The sequence below is a fragment of the Sus scrofa genome, chromosome 6 (assembly GCF_000003025.6).
Source record: "Sus scrofa isolate TJ Tabasco breed Duroc chromosome 6, Sscrofa11.1, whole genome shotgun sequence".
In the NCBI taxonomy this organism is placed as follows: domain Eukaryota; kingdom Metazoa; phylum Chordata; class Mammalia; order Artiodactyla; family Suidae; genus Sus; species Sus scrofa.
In genome coordinates, this window is record NC_010448.4 from 127,873,811 (window position 1) to 127,894,110 (window position 20,300).

Consider the following 20,300-nt stretch of genomic DNA (forward strand, 5'->3'; position numbering starts at 1 on the left):
TGCAAAGTGTTCAGCAGCCTCTGCCAGCACAGCCACCCCCCGGGCTGGAGGGTGGGCCCTCATGATCCAAGGATCTGTTTTCAGAGGTCCTGGGAGCCTCTGTTCCCAGGTCCTCTGTACCCCCTATTAAGTCTCCCTCTCCCAGCCCCTGGCACCACTGATCTTTCTACTTGCTCAGTAGTTGTGCCTTTTCCAGAATGTCCCATAGTTGGAATCCTTTTCAGACTGGTTTCTTTCTCTTAGTAATATGCATTTAAGGTTTCTCTGTCTTTTCCTGGCTCCTAGCTCATTTCTTAGCCTTGAATAATATTCCATTGCCTGAATGTACCATAGCACATTATTTGCCCTCCATCATTGACTGGAGGACATCCTGATTGCATCTGAGTTTGGCAATTATGAATAAAGCTGCTAAAAGCATTTCTGTGCAGGTCCGTGTGTGAACATAAGCTTTCAGTTCCCTTGGATAAATACCAAGGAGTTTGATTGCTGGATTGTCTGGTAAGAGTATGTTTAGTTTTTCAAGAAACCACCAAACCCTCTTCCAAAGTGGCTTTACCATTTTGCTTTCCCACCAGCAATGCTGAGAGTTCCTGTGGCTCCACATCCCACCAGCATTTGGGGTCAATCTTCTGGAGCTTGGCCTTTCTAATAGGGCTGTTGTGCAATCTCATTGTTTTTATTTGCATTTCCCTGATGACAGGTGATATGGAACATCTTTTCATATGCTTAGTTGCCATCCATGTATCTTCTTTTCTCCCATATTTATTGTGAGAACCTGCTTGAGCTCCTGGAGGTAATTTTCACAATATTGAGGGTGCCCCCCCATGATGGGGCCCTCACCCCCAGGACATATAACTTTCATACTGTTCACACTGAGCCTCCAGCAATTTAAGTCACAGTTCAGGTTTTGCTACCCAGCAATGGTTCCCCTGGCGGTTTCAGGTCTGCCCAGTAAAACAGACTCCCTGTGTTCACCTGTCTGTCTGTCTCTCTGATCTTGGGGGCACTGGTTTGCCCCTCAGCCTCGCTTCCAGATTTTTCGGTCTGTACGGCTTTTTGGTTGCTATAAGGAGGGAGTGTCGAGTGCCAAGCTCCTTATGTGCAAAGCTGGAAACTTGGTCCCAAGATTCTTTTTGTCATAATCTCGCCAAGATTTGGTTCCTTCTCTGTCACCAGAAGAGGAAACGGTATTGGTTAAGTTCTGACTTACAGGCAGACAGGGGCACCCACCTCAGCTCCTGTGCTGACTGCTCCACACCTCACAGCACTTACAGCTCCTTTCTGAGCCCCAGTTACCTCATCTGTCATATGCAGCTACTTCACAGCTGCTAAGGGTCGGTTGAGCTTAAATGCCCATAAATCACTTTGGACAGTGCCTTGCATACAGAAGTAGGTGACAGTTTTTTACCCTTCTACAAACAAGATGCTAAAACTTGCAGGACACAGAGTGGCATGGCCAGGAGACTGCCATCCAGTCACTGGCTCTTCTCCAGACATTGGCTTCTGTAAATGAGGCAGCGGGAATTGGTCTGTAGAGGTCGAGGGGAGGCCAGTCCAAAGGGGCAGCTGGAGAGTCAGACCACCAGCCCCCGGTGGCCATCAGCAGGTGCTCCACTCCACCCAGGCCAGTGGCTGGGGCCACCTCCACCTCCATAGCCAGCGCTTCTGCCCAGAATGCCAGAAATCAGTGCTCTTGCTTTCTGAGTTGTTTGAGTTCCCCCACCCCAAGAAGCCACTGTGAATGGGGGTCCCTCTGAGAACAGCACTGTCCCTCCCCCACTGTCCCTCCTGGTGCCAGGGGCATGGTGGGGTGCAGTTGGGAGCTGCCTGCATCCCTAGCAGTTTCCTGCATCTGGGAGAACCGTTAGGTGGGCTCAGCTTAGTGCAGAGCTGGGAGAAAACAGTCACTAAAGCTCAGATCCCATCCCAGGACATGGCCAGCCAGGCCCCTCCCCCACCTGCCTCCCGCCCAGAGGCCTGTCCCTCTGCTGCCCACCTGCCTGAAGAATCTGCCACCCAGAGTGTTTTCCTCATCATAAACCTCATGCTTGCTCTTTACAGAAAACTTGGCAGATACAGAGCCATACACAGGACAAAGTGAAAATATACTGCGAGGTAATTACCAGAGCCTGGGTGGGTTTCCTGCCTCTGTCCTGATGCCTCCTTGGGAAACGGTAGAAGCAGCAGGAACAGTCTTAATGCCCCTTGGTTCCTATAACAGCGTAACATCTAAGCTGTGAGTTACTTTGTAGTGTGTGTCCCCTCCCTGCTGCCCTTGTTTCCAGCCCTTCGCTGTCACCAGCCCTGCTGGAGTGAACACTTGTTCACAGATTCTGCACACTCATCCCCTCGGATGCAGTCCTCAGCTGTTCGCATCCAGCAGGCTGCCCCCAGTGAGGCCTGGCAATTCATTCCTTCAAGAGCTCGAGTCCCCAGACCACTGGGCCTGGCCAATGCCGAGTGACCTGATAACAATTTGCCTGGCTCTTAAGAAAAGCCGTCTCCTGCTTTTTACATGTGAACTCACTCACTGGGAGGCCAACTGAGCGGCCAGCATCTCCCGTCTTCACCTGGCATTGGTACTTCCAAGGATTTCTGTTCTTCTCATCCACCTGCTTTGGGTTGTTTGTTGTCATTATTGCAAGTGCATTATGGACATTTCTGCAGCACGGTCACATGCAGCTGCAGCTTCCTGAGGCAGAGGAATGCCGCCACCACATCCTCCCCACTCGCCTGCCCCCTGTCCTCACTCACACCTCCTTGCATCTTCTGAGACCTTTCTCCCAGGGACCTCTGCTGCTCTCCCCTGGGTGCCACCACTTTACAGACGTGCCCAGATTGTCCGAGTCACCTTCCCATCCCTTCTGTGCACCTGTTTCCAGATGAACCAATGCAATGCTCAGCTGCATTTCCCTCTCCACTCAGGTGTCTGCCCTCCTGCCCTTGCATCCCACAATGGGCACAGCACACAGCTATCGAGGGTGCTGTTGGATTTCAGCTTTTGATTTGGAGAGACGTGAGTGATGATAAAAGAGGGGCGGGAGAGCAGGCGAAGGCACCTGGCCCACGTGTTAGCGCTCTTTCCAGAATCTCCCTGAGACCCAAGAGGACCAGCTAGACCCCAAGGCCAAAGCTGCTTCCACACTCAGCAGGGAAGCCACGCGGCCCCAGCACAGGTGACCACACAGGTGGCCCCAAACCATGTTCACAGACCACAGCCACAGCAATGCCGGATCCTTAACCCACTGAGCAAGGCCAGGGACGGGACCCGCATCCTCATGGATACTAGTCAGGTTCATAACTCGCTGAACTACAATGGGAACTCCCATGTTAGCCTTGTTTTTTGTTTTTTGGGTTTTTTTTTTTTTTTTTTTTTTTTTTTTTTTTGTCTTTTCTAGGGCTGCACCTGAAGCATATGGAGGTTCCCAGGCTAGGGGTCTAATCAGAGCTGTAGCCGCCGGCCTACACCAGAGCCACAGACAGCAGGATCCAAGCCACGTCTTCAACCTACATCACAGCTCAGGGCAACGCTGGATCCCTAACCCACTGAGAAAGGTCAGGAATCGAACCTGCAACCTCATGGCTCCTAGTCAGATTCGTTAACCGAGCCACAACAGGAACTCCAAGCCTTGTTCTTAATTGTACTTGAACAGGAACTGCAAGTGTTACCAGATCCACTTAAATCCTACATCCAGCTGGAATTCTCCTACCCAAGAGCTCCTGAGTGCCCGTGACTTCCTTGTATCCACAGGATTGTGCAGCCTCCCCCACGACCTCCAATGGGAGCCTTTTGTACATGATCTGTACTGATTATCTAATTGGCCTTATTATTTTCAGATCAAATGAAAACCTAAGGTAATTAGCTGAAAAAAGTATTATAAATAGGTGACTTTGTTAAAATAAATATGCAAAAGATTAGTCACTTTTCTGCATACTATCAGTAATAGCAAATTTGATGGAAAAACTATTCTGGTCACTGTAATACAAAAACATGAAATGCCTAGAAATAATCTTAGCAAGAAAAGTTCATTATCTCAGAAAAAAAAACCATGTGACTCAACCAAGAGACATAAAAATGACTGAATAGAGAAAACTGTTATGTTCCTGAAAACTACTCCTAGAATTCATTATCGGGGGGGGGGGGGAAATCACTCCCAAAATTAATATATAAATTCGTTACACTCTTAACAAAATCCCAGTGGGTATTTTTGGAACCTCATAAAATCGTGTTAAAAACCTACAGAACTACATATGGAGAACTAGCCTGTCAACTCTGGAGAATAAGAAAAACATGCAAGAGGAGATCCACCCCCATATCAATGACGTTTTACTGTGTAACTGCCTCTAACCTGTGGGATCAGTGTCCACTGTTCATTGCTAGGGACGGTGTGTGTCCTTTGGGCCAAAGCAGCTGGCTCGTCTGTGAGCCATCAGCAGGGCTTGCTGGCACCTGGATCCTGCCTGGAACGCCTAGGGGTCTGCTCCCTTCCTGCAGGAGGCTTCCTAGCCATTGTGCACGGTGCAGGGAGCTCCAGCCTCTTTGCAAAGCTCTGCTCTGGCCCATGTGCCCACATCTTGTTGGCCAAACTGGATCTCATGGCTAGCCTCATGGGAGTCTTTCCAGGGTCAGTAAGGAAGCCAGAAACTGCAAAGGAAAAGAAGTATTTGACAACCTAAAAATTAACGATTAATGAAAATTGCTGCCCACCAAATTTAAACAGTGAAAGAACAAAAGCCTAAGAAGAAAAGTGCAATATCTATGACAAAAGGCCAATATCTTTAATAGATAAGACATTCAAACAAATGAAAAAGAAAATAATAGTGTAGGAAGGAGGGCTGAGATTAGAAGACAAGCAGTTGTCAGCAACACAGGAAAAGATGTTTGCTTTGTGATTAGACAGGTGCATGTAAACAATTAGGTGTCTTACCCATTCACAAAGCTGGAATAATTGACCACATCCCTTGTTCAGGAGTGTTTGGACAGGAGCCCACTCACATATGGTCGAAGGGGGTCTGCAGGTGGTGTGGACATATGTACCCAGGTGTCCACTCTGCTCACCAGATAACTCAGGAAATCCACTCCTGGGAGTTTATCCCAAGAGTTAACTGACCGTGTGTGTTTTAGACGTTCTCTGAAGCTTTGTTCATGACAGTAAACAAATTTGAAAGCATAAATGTGCTACTACAGAAACTCCAACCAGACTAGACTCTTTTGCACTTCTTAAACATTTGTTTGCATATGTATTTTTGTTTATTTTTTTTCTCAAAAGCAGTTTTCAGCTTGCACAGCCAAAGACAGTGTAGGGGGAGGCAAGACATCATGAATGCCAGGAGGGTACCAGGGTGGGCGGCATGGGGTGGGAGCCTGTGGCCCAGGAGCAGGGAGAGGCTGTCAGGGTACTAACAGGTGGATGCTAACGGTGAAAAGGTGAGAGGCTTAAATGCACGCAAGGCTGCAAGACATGCTCACCCTGAAAAGTGACAGACCCAGAGCAGTTGAGGTCTGTGTACGTCTGTGTTCCGTCAGTGCCCGTTGAGGGAGCCCATCTGGCCTGGCGTGGGGCTTCCCCAGCAACCAGCTGAGAAGTGCAAAAAGGGATGAGAAAATCAACTTCAGAATGCTTTCCCACTTCTGTAGATGCCTATATCACACTAGGATGAAAGTGACTTAACGTGGATCATTTACTCTGGTTCAGAACACAAGAGCAAACAGGAAGGGAGGCCTTAGAGTCATGTACGGTCACCTCCAGTCATTAGCTACTGCACATCCACCTTCTACCCCTGGTTGGGTTGACCATGAGGTTGGATTGTGGGTGTGGGAGTCATACTTGGGCCCGCCGAGGCAGAGTTCACTGGGGGGACAGGAACCCAGACCTCTGTGTTAACAGCACTGCAGCAGTTCTGCGCACACCCCCATTTAGGCACCCCAAGAGTGCAGAGCAGGCCAGCCAGGAGGCTGACATCATGGACCCAGAGTTCCACCTGCCTGGGCTTGGAAGGATTGGATCTTCACTCACAAACTTGCCCCAGGGTTGTCTGTTCAGTGTTGGCCATGGCCATGGGTCCTTGAGAAAACCTTGGCTGGTCCTGTGGGTCCAGCTGGTGAAGTGGGTGATGTGAGGTGCCCCCTGCCCTGGGCCCCTGGGTCTGTGCATTTGGCTATGGACGGATGTTCGGATGTATTAGTGGTGGCAGGCGGGGGGGTGCTTGCCCCAAAAATATCACCTCGTACTGAACCCAGTTAGAAAGCAGCACAGCAGCCCGAGCACCAGGGCCCTTCCTGGTCAGCACCAGGAACTGGAAAGCATCACAGGACAAGCAGCAGCATGTTGGCACTGGGCAAAGGACCCTGCCAGCTCTCACCATCTCTGCCCTCATGAAGAAGCTACAACTGGAACCCACTGTCCACATAGGTATGATCAGATTGCTGCTGCCAGAGGTTCCAGGGAGATTCCCACAACCATCCCACAGGGGCGTCATCTGCACAGACAGTGACGAGAAGAGAACGCGCGTTTCCCTTGGAAAGAGCATGTGGCCTGGGCCACGGGAGGTGCCCTCAGGAACAACAGCTAAAATCGGTGGATAAATGAAGAACTTTTGGTGCCGTTGTCTGTGCCTCAAATAGAAGTCAGGTTCAGGCCGGGACCTGCTCTCTCCTTGTCCTCACGCTTGGGCTTAATCTCCAAAGTGTAATGGCACGTGGTTTAAAAGAAGCAGCAGGCTCCTTGGCAGAACTAATGCCACTAAATTTTTGATGCTCTGAGATGAGAACAAAGCTGGGGATGGAAGCTGCCTGGACCAGGCCTCTTCTGAACCTTCCAGGGCCACTGGCCACCCCACAGCCTCTGTCACTGAGGGCACTTGGCTGGTGCGTCTGCTTATTTTTCACTAGAAAATCAAAACAGGGTCACTGCCAAGTGAGGGCCATGCTGTGGAGGCTGTGCTTTCCAAGAATGGTTCCGAAACCACTTCATTTCCAAATCCCCCTGCTGTCTAAGCAGTCTGATGTCCCCTGTGCCCCTCCTGCCCATGGCGGGCATGACACATCCCACTGCTTAGACCCCAAGGGCCACAGGCAGGACAGGGTGCAAGGGAGACCAGCTGAGCTCCCCCCAGCCCACCGCAAGCTTCTGGCCACCTGCCCCTGGGAGCAAGGTCCAGGGCTGCAGCCCAAAGATCTGCCAGAGCTGTTGAGGGAGAAGCTGCCGTGTCCCCACCTCAAGCCCCCATCCCTCAGGATGCCCTCAGCCACCCCCTCCCAGGCACCCTTGGAGGACCTTAGCTCCCAAAGTGGGGAGTCCCACCTGCGCGTCAGGCCCTCGGGAGGCTGCAGCCCCATGGTTCACCTGCAGAGCCCACGGACACATGGCTTTCAGAAGCACCCTGGGTCCCCAAAGGAAGACGTGTAAGGAAAGGAAGGGAGCTTGGAGGAAACAGAAAACCTCACGAGCAGCACCAACAGCCTGGAGGCTGAGCAGAAGGGCCGCTTCCACAGTCAGAGCAAGAGAAGCCTCAAGACAAAGCTGGGCTGGGAGATCCACATGGAGGCCCATCTGCAAGAGATGGAGACAGAAGGTGGGAGTCGGAAGGTTGGTCCAAGAGAAAAACCTTCACTGGCAGGAGCTCCAGGATGAGCAGATGGGGAGGAGGGTTTGAGACCCCCGGTGTCTGAGACCCAAGGACTTGGGTACAGGCTGCCCGGGCAGCAGGCATCTGGGCCTCTTCAGTGAAAAACACCTGAAAGCTTCCTCGAGAGACAGAAACATGAGATTGCCTGTGACAGGTGAACAGTTACCGGGGGCTGCACCTCAGGGCAAGAACCCTGGGGGGACTCAGGGTGAGAACTGGGGACTCAGGACAGACATCTGGGAGGGACCCAGGAGGCCCTGCTGGCTGTGTTTGGGTTCTGACCTCCACCAGCACACGACTCCCTTGAGTTTGGAAACACTCTGAGAGATTTACGCACTCTGCCGTGTCAGTGTTAGACTTCAGCAGCAGCACTAAAGCCTTGGGCATAACAGCGCTGCCCCTGCAAGACTCTGAATGGGAATGACCCGCCCCCTCATCCACATCAGGCCAGGGTAACAAGCCCAGAGGTGTGGACTTTCCAGACACGCACAGGCCCAAAGCTATATCCACTGTGCACCTTCCTTAGGGAGCCCACTGGGTGGTCTGCTTCAGCATCATAATGGAGTAACAGGGTGTCAGCTAGAAGGAGCCCATCAGGGAGTAGCCGGGAGCTGCTACAGACCCCAGCAGGGGCAGGGTCCCTGGAGCAAAGAGGACCAATGGATGGAAATGCACACCATGATTCATGGCAAGCTAAGCAGTTTTAGAGCAGAGCCATAAAACTTGAGGAAAAACAAAACACTTTTTGAGGGAACATGTAGTGCAATGTAGACCACAAGCTGGCTCAGCAGCAAGGAGTCTCCACATCACCTTAGTTACTGCAGACCTTACCTCCAAACGTGACAGCACTTCTAGAGGAAAGGGACCATGGCGTGGTGGGGTGTAGGAGAGAACCAGGTCCTCAGAAACACAAAGTCACAGAAATGTATACAGTTGATACATCAATAAATAGCTAGGTAAGTATATTGTTTAAAAATAGGGAACTATCGGGAAGCATACTTGAGGAATTCCCTGGTGGCTCAGCAGGTGGGTGGTACGGCATTGTCACTGCAAGGCTGGGGTTCGATCCCTGGCCCCAGAACTTCTATGTGCTGCAGGCACAGCCAAAAAAAAAAAGAGAAGGAATAATTGAAAATCCTTGACCCTGGGAGACAAGAGTAGGGTAGGAACCCTGTTTTTTCCTTTATAAATCTATTCATTTTTTTAAAGTATTATACGCATTTGGTAACTTTTGTAAAACAAAAATAAAAACATGTTCAGTCACCAAAAGTCATTCAAGAAGGAGTCAATAACCTAAATAAATTTATGCTTATTATAGAAATTTAATTCATAGTTTTAAAACTTCCAAAAAGAAAACACCAGTCCCAGGTGGTTTCTCTGATGAACTCTACCAGTGGTTTAAGGAAAAGGTAATACCAGTGCCGCACCATCTCTTCCAGAAAACAGAAGAGGATTCTTCCAACTTTATCTTGGCACCAAGCCACAGACACCACAAGGAAAAACATAACAGTGCAGTATCTCTCATAAACAGAGATGGGAATTCCAACAAAATACTAGTAAAGTGAGTATGACAATAGACAGAAAGGAGAGCACATTGTGGCAAAGTGAGTTTTCCAAGAAGCAAGCCTGATTCAAGTTCTGAAAATCAGTCAGCGTGATTCACAATGTTAACACGTCAAAGAAGAAAAGCCACCTGGTCATCTCAATAGATGTCAAAAAGCATTTGACAATATTCGATATCCATTTACGATTAAAACCAAAACTTTGAATAATCTAGAAATGGAAGGGAGTTTCTTTAACCTGCTAGAGAGCCCCCTGCAGTATGATGATGAAAATGAGGGGGGTGCTGCTTTCTCCTGGCATCCGGAATAAGGCCTGCTCTGCACCCTTCTAGAAGCCCTACCCAGTGCCATGAAGCAAGAAAAAGAAAAGGAAGGTGTACGATGAGAAAGAAAGCAATAAAACTATGAACACAAAAAACCTCGAGAAATCCACAAAAAGCTTGTAAGAACACATGAGCGTGTGCACCTTCATCACATCAGCACCCCTGGATATTCACCCAAGAGAGAGGAAACGCATGTCCGCCCAGATCTGTGCAGCATCAGCTGCCAGCTGCTTTGCAATAGCCCCAGACTGGAAAGCGCTCATGCACACGCCAGCAGATGGAGGGAAACAGGAACATCCGCACCAGTCAGTCAGCAATGAAGGGGAGCAAACTGCGATGCCCCAAACAGCCATCGGTCTCAGAGGATGCCAGGCAGGAAGAGCCAGACTAAAAGGCTACGTGTGGTGAGGTTCTGTTTACCAGGGGTCTGGAAAATGCCAAGCAATCAGTGGCTGCCTGGTCTGGGTGCCAGCGGTCTGGCTTTAAAGAGAGATGGTGATGGTGGTTATGCTCCACCCCTTGTCACTCGGCATGCACATCCTCGCTGAGCCTCTGGGCACATTTCTGATGGTCAGTCCCTACGGACTCACTTCCAAACAGGTGTGCACACCCTGTGCAGGCTTCTGAATGTGTTTGTGAGAAGTTGGTATGAATTTATACTCTGCCTACTGAGGGCTCTGGGCCCCACCAGGAACCACCCTGGGCCTGCAGGTCCTTGACCTGGAGCCGTGGCCAAGGACTCCTGGCCTGGTGGGGAGGGGGTTATATTTGTGCAGCTCCTTGGGGAACAGCTCAGCAATTTCTGGTAAACATGAAAATGTTCCCGTCTGACAGATGCTGCCATAGCCATATAGAAACGCAAGAAGTTTGTCATGTTGGTTGGGTTTTTGGTAACAGGAGATTGAAGGCAGGCACCAAGGCCCACACTTGGCTGTGTGGTGCCCAGTTGTGCAGGACGTGAAGGTGTGTGGCTGCACAGCCCAGCACCCCATGTCCACATCTGTCATCGCCCAGACCCAACACAGTGACAGAGCTGCTGGCCTGGAGGCAGTTGGCCTTTGGTTCTTGAGCCACAAGTGATGTCTTTCTTACTATTCTGGAAAGAGAAACTGAAGGGCAGGTGCCCGGGCAGCGCCTGCTGGGGCATCACACACAAACTCACAGGCTGGCACCAACCTGACCGCTTGGGAGGGCGTGGTGTCTTGCAGCCTTTCCCCAGGAAGGGTGGTTTGCCTGTGGGATCAGGCTGGCCCACTTTCTCTCCCTCCAGAAACAACCACCCTGGGATATCTGTGTCCTCCCCAAACCCCCAAGCCCAGAGCCCTCCCTTTTCACCCTGTCGGCAGATGCCCGTCCAGCCCCGATGGTCAGTCCCCAGGTGGGAGCAGAGTGACCACAAGGAGCAGACGAATGGGGCTTCCCACCTCAAGCTTGGCAGGCACAGCATAAAAGGTGCCACTCAGCCAGGGCCATGCACAGCAGCCACCTGCAGCCTGTGGCCTAGTTACCGGCAGCCCTGACACAGGGAAAGTGCAGGTGGGTGGGGGAGGGGCTTTGAAGCTGGTGGACATGCTGAACGTAGATTTACTGCTGACTGGTTTTGGCCAAAGAAGCCAGATATGTCAAATTATGATAAATCAGGGTTGTTTTCTGGGTTAAAAGTTCCAGAAATAGCTCCCTCCAATTAACCTCTGTAGCTGGTCCTTCAGGGGAAGTGTGGGGGGGTGGATTGGAGAGGGTGCCTCGCCAGCACGTTTCTTCCTGAATCCACTGGATCAGGCCTCTCCAGGCAAGTGCACTGGAGTAACTCCTTGCATAGGGCGAGGGGGCCATCTTCCCCAGACGACCCCTCCTCTCCCTGGCCACAGCCCACCCACGTGAGGGCTCGTGGGTACACTTGGCCAAGAGATGATGGGGCAGTGGTGCCCGAGAGCAGCCCAGATGAGGAGCATCAGTTTCTGGGTTGTGGGTCATGTGACCACAAGGACCCCTTGGGCTGAGGTCATCAGCCTCCTCTGAGCAAATGAGGAGGCCGGGCTGGGATGCCTCCACTGCCCAGACCTGGGTCTGGTGTCCCCCCACCCCTAGGAAGCGGGTCCCCTCCCAGCCTTCCCTCCTGCCTACATCAGTCCCTACAGCCCCTGCTGCCTCTTTCTGCCTGAATCCAGTTTTCCTGCTGGTTCCGTGATGCTGGAGCTGCTGCGCCCTAAAGGCCCAGGCCAGCAGGAGGCCCCTGCAGGTTCCCATCCAGGGCCCAGCGCCAGGGGATCAGAGGCCCAGAGCATCAGCGCAGGCAGGAGGTCCTGTAACCTCACAGGGCTGGCTGGACACAGAGCAACCCCGGGCCCCATCTCCCACTGCTCAGAGTGAGCCCCACAAGAGAATCTTAGATGGAGATGGCTGAGGGCCCTGCTCGACCACTACCACCTCTGTTCAAGGATGGACCTGCACACTTTCATTCGGGGATTTATACCAAAGCTGGGATCTCCCCAGGATCGCCTTTGTGTCTGGGGCTGCTCGGGGAGGTTGGGCACATGGCCAGTGTCTCCAGGTACCAAACAAAGAGCATGATGAATGTGGAGGCCAAGGCATTAGGCTCTTGACAGCTTATTAATGGAGAGGCCAGGGGTCTGCTCAATATACACAAATCGCCCTGGACAATGGGTGGCTGGCTGGAAAGTACAAGTTGCAGGTGTCTGGCTGCCCTGGCTTCCTTGCAGACAGGAGATAAACTGGTGCCCAGCGTGGGAGCAGCCTTTGGAGTATTCTCACCTCCACACCCTCAGGGCACTGACACTGGTGCTCCCCTCCAAAGGCCTTCTGATGACCACCTGCTCCTGGTTGGAAGCACCAGGTAGGTCCTCAGCTCCCTCCTATCTGCCAGGTGGGGGACAGTGCAAGGCCCCAGGGCTGGCCTGGCCCCTGTGCTCTCACCCTCAGCATGAGCCAGGCTGTGAGCCAGAGCAGAGAGTATGAGGGGCACCAGCTGAGCCTGGTGTGTTCTCCCAGCCTTTCCTCCAGTCCCTCAGCAGCACAGAGGTAACCTGGGGAGGGAATTGGGCTAGCTGGGCTCAGGGTCAAAGGTGAGACACGGCCTGATGGGGGCCTGCCAGCAGCTGGGCAGGGGCCCAACACCAAGATCCCCACCAGGGCCCAGCACATTTGCTGTCCCCACTCATTTTCCAAACCCAGCCAGCCATACACTCTGGGATCAATTAATAAGTCCTTTTTAAAACTAGCTTTACTGATACATAATTCACACACCATACAATTTGCCTGTTTAGAGTGTACGATTCAATGGTGGTTTTTAGTATATTTATTTGCAGGGTTGTGCAACCATCACTACCTAATCTTAGGGCATGTCCATCTCTGTAGAGAGACCCAGTGCCCTTCAGCACTCACCGCCCTGAGCAACCCCAGACTGACCTTGTCTTTGTAAATCCCCTTTCTGAATCCGTGAGAACCGAACCTTCCAGCACATGTCTCGTGTGACTAGATTCTTTCACTTCGCTCGGTCTTGAAAAGTTTGTCCACGTCATAGCAGGAATCGGTGCTTCCTTCCTTTCATGGCCCCGTAATGTCCTGTTGTACAGAGCCACCAAATGTCGCTGATCCGTTAATCAGAGGATGGATACGGAGGTTGTTTCCGTTTTTTGGCTGCTGTGAGTCATGCTGCCGTGAATGTCCACGTACAGGTTTCTGTGCATACAGGCATGTTCACTTCTCTGGGCCACATGCCCAGGGGTAGAATCGCAGGGTCAAGGGGTCCCTCTATGTTTATTCGAGGAAGAGCCAGCCTCTCCCAAAGCGACTGGACTGTTTTACGTTCCTGTCAACAGTGCACTTCTTGTCACCAACTCTCATCCTGGCTGTCCTGCTAGGTGTGAAGTGGGGTCTTCAGGTGGTTTTCATTCACATTTCCCTGATGGCTAATGGCGTTGCACCCTGGTTCATGTGCTTCTTGGCTTCTTTAGAGAATGGTCTATTCAGATCTCTTGACCTTTTCTTGTTTCTTCCTTTGCTGCTTTTTAGGGCCCCACCTGCGGCATGTAGACGTTCCCAGGCTAGGGGTAGAACTCCTTCCCTGCCCATTTCTTAATTGGGTTTTTTTTTTATTATTATTATTGAGTTGTAGGAAGTCTTTCTATATTTGAGATACAAGCACCTTATCAGGTGTGTGGTTTGTAAATATATTCTCCTATCCTGAGGACTGTCTTTTACTTTCCAGATGCTCTGTAGTAGTTGGCAATAACAAAGTACCGCAGACGGTGTGACTTAACAGCAATTTGTTTTCCCACAACTCCAGAGGCTGACGTCTAGATCCAGATGTTGACCAGCTGGCTTCTGCTGAGGTTCTTTCCTTGGCTTATAGACAGCTGTCTTCCTGGTGTCTTCACTTGATCCTTCGTGTGTGTGCATGCTCGTGTCATTACCGGTTCTTTTCTTTCTTTCTTTCTCTGTCTTTTAGGATAGCACCAGTGGCATATGTAAGTTCCCAGGCTAGGGGCTGAATCAGAGCTACAGCTGCAGGCCTACACCACAGCCACAGCAACACAGGATCCAAGCTGAGTCTACAACCTACACCACAGTTCACAGCAACACTGGATCCTTTAAACCCACTGAGCGAGGCCAGGGATCAAACCTGAATCCTCATCCTCATGGACACTAGTCGGGTTTGTTAACGCTGAGCCATGATGGGAGCTCCTATCCTATGATTTTTTATTAGACGATTAATTAATTTTAATTTTTTACTTTTTTGGCTGCACCCATGCATGTGGAAATTCTGGGAGTAGGGATCAAACCCATGCCACAGCAGTAACCTGAGTGGCTGCAGTGACAATGCCATATCCTTAATCCACTGCACCACAAGAGAACTCCTGGACAATTTAATATAAACTGGACATTTTAGGAACACTGGATACTGCCCTCCTCCACCCCTGAGTTCAAGGCTTGACGCACGCTGTTATTTGCTTGTTTGTTTAGTGATTGGTCGGATTATTTTAGTGACATCTATTCTTGCTCTGCCCCCTCCCCACCCCCACATGTGGGGGCAGACACACACACACACACAGAGTATTCAACCCTTGCCTGACTTGCTCCTCTGGGAGGCACAGCTTGGGGCTCACAATCACCTTGGAAGGACATGGGTTTTGATAGGACTTTGGTCTCTATCACAGACCAGACCCACCTTTGAAACTCTTCTAATTGTTAGTTTTTTCCGCTATTGTTTTCAACTGCCCTGGGGCATCCATTCCTCCAGAAACCAGTCCGACCAAGCTGGTTCTTTGGATGGGATATTTTCTGAGGTTAGTGCTGACATTTGTTCTGACCCCAGGAGGACCCCTCCAGCTGTCCCACACCCTAGATCTCTCCTATAAACTGGCTGCCCCAGGCTAGCTTCTGTCTTCATTAGATTCACAAATCTCTTCCCGTTTTCCTTCACTACAACCTCCACCGCTCTTGAGAGGCCCCCTACATTTGAACTTCACCACTTTCTGCTGCCCCCCCACCTCGGAAGTGATCAGGGGCATCTCTCAATCTCGGTTTCCCCCATACAACTCTGTGCCAGGGCTCTGGACCTGGGGGTGGGGCAAGCTCCTTCCTTGGTGGCTCCCAGTCTGAGCTGAGTGCTCTGCAGGGAGAGAGGAGGCAGCAAGCTGAGGTCCTCTCCGTTACCTCACCTGGCATCGAACCACCCTCACAAGCTGGGGCAAGAGCGATGTGATCCTAGTGTTCTTCGGGTAAAGCCTCCTTCCTACTGCACTGAGTGGGAGAAGGTGGCTCCTCGACTCAGCCATGCTCCCCTGGGAGTCAGCCCACTGGGGACAGGGAGCCCGGAGTTCATGGCTGCAGCCTCTAGAGTACCCCCTCACTGAGCTGGGAGTTGGAGAAGGGGTGGAGGAGTCTTGGTTCAAATAAAGACTCTCCTTTTTAAACGAGTTTTCATCAACAGATGTTTCATTTGCTTTTGTCTTTAGGGTTGTTTCCAGAGGCTTTAAATGTTTGGGGGAGGTTGCCTTTCTTTTTTTAATGATTTTTATTTTTTCCATTATAGTTGGTTTACAGCGTTCTGTCAATTTTCTACTGTACAGCAAAGTGACTCAGTCACACATACAAATATATATTCTTTTTCTCACATTATCCTCCATCATGATCCATCGCAAGTGACTAGATATAGTTCCCAGCGCTGTACAGCAGGATCTCATTGCTTATCCATTTTACTTGTTGTTTTTAAAAAAAATCTTTCAGGAGTTCCTGTCATGCAGTGGTTAATGAATCTGACTAGGAACCATGAGGTTGCGGGTTCGATCCCTGGCCTTGCTCAGTGGGTTAAGGATCCCGCATTGCTGTGAGCTGTGGTGTAGGTTGCAGATACAGCTCGGATCCCTCCTTGCTGTGGCTCTGGCATAGGCCGGGGGGGGGGGGGGGGGGGGGGGGGGGCGCTACAGCTCCGATTAGACCCCTAGGCTGGGAATCTCCATATGCTGCAGGATCGGCCCTAGAAAAGGCAAAAAGACAATAATAATAATAATAATAATTTTCGCTAGTTTCGCTGGGGAGTTGGTCAGGTGAGCTCTTGCTGTCCTGCAAGAAGTCGATCTTTAAAAAAAAAAAAAAAAAAAAAAAAAAAAAAAAAAAAACAGGGTTGGGCTTCTTTGTCTACAGCCCCTTGCCCTCAGTGGCACACGTGCATAGGTGGGTGTGGGAGGAAGGGTAGCCCGGGAGTGACATCCCCCGTCCTGGGGAACCAAGGACACAGGCCTCCCTGCCCCCAACACGTGTCCCCCTCTCCCCTCAGGGCGAGTGCTCCCCCAAGTGCCGCAACCTGTTCGTGCTGGAGACCGTGTGTGTGGCCTGGTTCTCCTTTGAGTTCCTGCTGCGCTCACTGCAGGCGGAGAGCAAGTGCGCCTTCCTGAGGACGCCGCTCAACATCATCGACATCCTGGCCATTCTGCCCTTCTACGTGTCGCTGCTCGTGGGCCTGGCGGCCCGGCCGGGCGCCGGCGGCAACAAGCTGCTGGAGCGCGCCGGGCTGGTGCTGCGCCTTTTGCGTGCGCTGCGCGTGCTCTACGTGATGCGCCTGGCGCGCCACTCGCTGGGGCTACGTTCGCTCGGCCTGACCGTGCGCCGCTGCGCGCGCGAGTTCGGGCTGCTGCTGCTCTTCCTCTGCGTGGCCATGGCGCTCTTTGCGCCGCTGGTGCACCTGGCCGAGCGCGAGCTGGGCGCGCGCCGCGACTTCTCCAGCGTGCCGGCCAGCTACTGGTGGGCGGTAATCTCCATGACCACCGTGGGCTACGGCGACATGGTGCCGCGCAGCCTCCCCGGGCAGGTGGTGGCGCTGAGCAGCATCCTTAGTGGCATCCTGCTCATGGCCTTCCCGGTCACCTCCATCTTCCACACCTTCTCGCGCTCCTACTCCGAGCTCAAGGAGCAGCAGCAGCGCGCCGCCAGCCCGGAGCCTGCTCTACGTGAGGACAGCACGCGCTCTGCCTCCGCCACTGCCACGGAGGACAGCTCACAGGGCCCAGATGGCGCTGGCCCAGGCGGGGACTCCGAGGACGGGCCGTGGGCGCAGGCAGGGCCGGCCTGACCATGGCAGCAGCTCCTCATAAGCTCCAGAAATAGAACTGCAGTCCTCGCTTCCCACCACGCAAGGAGGGGACACAGAAGACTTTGGAGGTCCAGCTTCTGTCGCCGCGCATCTAGTCAGAGTGCATGTTGTTCAACCCGCGCAGCCCGTAACTCGGCCCAGGGCAGACCCCAGACTGACTGGGGGTCAGAACCACCCTGTGCTTTGAGTAAAGAGTTTAACTCCTAGGAGCATTACCAGCCTGTGCTCCGCTTTCCTTTTAGGTCTCATCCGAGTTTTGACTCTCTGGCTAACCAAAAATAAATTCAACTAGTCCCAGAAATTCCAAGCCTGTGGCAAATGCCAGAGGGCCACACTTGTACCCAGGCCTCACCCTGACCCTCCCCTGCTCTTCAGCCAGGGCAGCCCCTGGAAGACAGTGGAGATGGGGCATCCCCAGGGGAGCAGTGGGGGAGGAGTCCCTGGGAGGGGAACAGACCCTTCCTGCTCCTCCCTTGTCACCCACAGTGGGCCATGCCCCATCAGAGGGGGCCTTCTGTAGAAGGCCACATACCTGCCAGTGACAGGGTCAGAAGTGTGACAGTGATGCTCATAGCCCCCTAGTTTCTTTAGGGGCCCCAGCCCTGTTCTCTGACCTGCCTTCCCTGGCACTATCTCCATGGGGATCTTCCTGGATCCCTCATCTGTTCTCCCCTGAAAATGCCCAGCAAATCTGAAGGCCTGCATGTCAGCCAGCCGCACACTTCCCCTGGGGTGTCTCACCCCCTCCCCCAGGTGTTCAGCCACAGGAGGTTGGTCCCCACCAAGCCTGCAGATGGGCCTGTGCTGATGCTGTGCTTGTGGATCAGCTCAGCTGGTCCTCCAGGAGAAAACTGCTTCCTCCCATGCAGGGGGGCTTGCCAGTTGTCACCACCAAGACATCCAGAAATATCCCAAGTAGTCCTCCAAGGGTTAGGTAAGCCTTGGGGTGGCCTGAGGCAGCTGTCCCCTGTCCTCCCTCTCCCCCCTTTTGCTGCAGTGGTTCTGAGGGCACCCAGGAGCCCTGCAAGATCAGAGGCCACCTCAGGTCACAGGGTAGGGAGCTGTCCACATCCTGTGCAGGGAGCGGGAGAGCGCAGACATTTCCCACCAGCAAGTGGGTCACCAGCCCCTAGCTTTCCTGTCCCCTCTCCCTACCCCCCCCACTCCACCTGACCCTCCCACAGGGCCATGGAACCTCAGACTGGTCTGGCTGTGGCCTCTGCTCCCCACCTGGGTCAGGGAGCCAGGAGCTTGCCAGGTCCCAGCCAGCCTGCTGTCTCACACATGGAAATCCACAGGGGACACACCTGCTGGGGACAATCTGTGTAACATGGGACGTCCCACTCCTTCCTTGGCTGCTTAAAGAGCTCAAAGGCACCGCAGGAGGGAGGCAGGCTTAGTTTGGAAAGTGGTTTTAACCCCTACGTGCTGTTCAGAGTGACATTCGGTGTCTGCAGACTCACAGACTCACTAACGTGGAGACACAGGGTTGTCCTCAGTTTGGCCAAAGACCCATTGCCCCAAACCAGTGGTCTACAGGACACACTTCTCTGTGCATCAGTTTCCCTATTGGTAAAACCAGATGACCCTGAAGAAACTTCTGGCAGCACAGCCCTAAGATGCAGACTCCCAGGCCCTGCCAGGCTACCTGCGTCACCCAAAAAGGTTAGTAAAGCATTTAAGGGGATGACTTGTGTCTCTGACACCCCAGGAGCCACCAAACCCCCTTACCCTCAGGGCTTCTTTCTGCACTTTCCACCCTCCGCTCTGACTGCTCCTCCCCCACCCCTGCTGACCCGTGTGCTTCAAGGAGGCCTGGGGGCCACTCAGACTGAACAGGCAGCTCCAGGACTGAACCTGCCCCAGCATCAATGCTGAGGGTCTCAAATCCCCATACTTGCTGTCAAAATAGGCCCAATCCCTGTGGCCCTTATTTTAGGGGAAAATGCATTCCCCCCTCACACACACATACACAGTTTCTTCCTGGCCAGCTGGATACTGGGCTGCGGTGCAGGAGCAGTTCAAGACCTCAGGCAGGGTTCCAACACTGTCTGCACCTTTCTCTGCTCTAAGCTTTCAGATGCTCAACTGAATGAGATGACCTCTGACACTCACAGCAGCAGCTGGGGCGGCAGCACCACTTCGTTCCCATTTTCAAATTGCTATCCTTGTTGAGAGGGAGAGCTATACAAATAAATAGAATACCTAGGGTTTGGGAGGAAAGTGAACTTCATATATTTTTGTGACTAGAAGCCCACTTCTTGAGGGTTATTAAAATCCTCTGCCCTTTCCTGGATGGGTGGCCATGCCCAGAGCTCAGGGTACAGAGCTCTCCTGCTCAGGGCAATAGCAGGGGCTGTGAAAGAGCTTTCAGCTCACTGAGGCCAGGTCCAGGGACTCAGAACACAGGTGCCTTTTCTGTGCCATTTCTCTGCTCATTAGTGATGTCACAGAAATGGGCTACAGGTAAGTTCTCTGGAAAAAAAAAAATGGTTCCCCAAAAAGGCACCTTCATATTTTTGGTGGTGTTTTACCACTTGAATATTTACTGCATTAATTTTTTAATTAAAATAGTTAATTTCAATAAACACATTATCAAGAGGAAAATTAAAATCCCCCCCCAGAGTAGGACCCTGTCCTGCTTCATTTAGTGGGTGCCCCTTGCTGCCCAGGGGGTGCCACATTGAATGTTTACCACCTTTGATCAGCTCCAGGGGGTAATTCCTAGGGCTGGTGCTAGGGGATGGGGTGACATGTTAAAAAAGTTAAAAATATATCACTTTCATATATTTTGACTTCATTGATTTTCCTGGCCTCACCCAGCATAAATTTCTCCATGGGAAAAAAAAAAAAAAAAAAACCTGCTCAGTCCCAAGGGCTCCATCTTACCTGCTGTGCAGAACCATCCATTTCCCTTGAGACACTTCCCATCCTGGTGAGACATTCACGGCCAAGGGAACTGTGAACTGGCAGAGTGCAGGGCGCCTGGCCTCCTCTTGGCCTGGCCCTGCTGGCACAGGGTGGTCACTGTCCATGGGAACCCAAAGGGGCAGCCTAGGCCTCACAGCCCTTGGTTATGGAACCAGGCCTTCCCTGGGACCCCTGAGATGAATAAGGACGAGGCTGACTCTTTGCTCTGTCTGGGCCCCCATCCATGCCACTGACAAGGCCACA

General features: G+C 52.2%; 1 protein-coding gene across 2 annotated transcripts in view; it reads left to right on the forward strand.

Annotated features, from left to right (window-relative positions):
- Nucleotides 1-17,484, forward strand: part of KCNG2 (potassium voltage-gated channel modifier subfamily G member 2) — a 61,263-nt gene extending 43,779 nt beyond the window's left edge. For both annotated transcript variants that reach the window (XM_021096336.1, XM_021096337.1), the window contains exon 4: nucleotides 16,314-17,484. In XM_021096336.1, coding sequence (XP_020951995.1) covers nucleotides 16,314-17,105 — 792 coding nt within the window. In that variant the 3' untranslated portion in view covers nucleotides 17,106-17,484. The remainder of the gene's footprint in view (nucleotides 1-16,313) is intronic.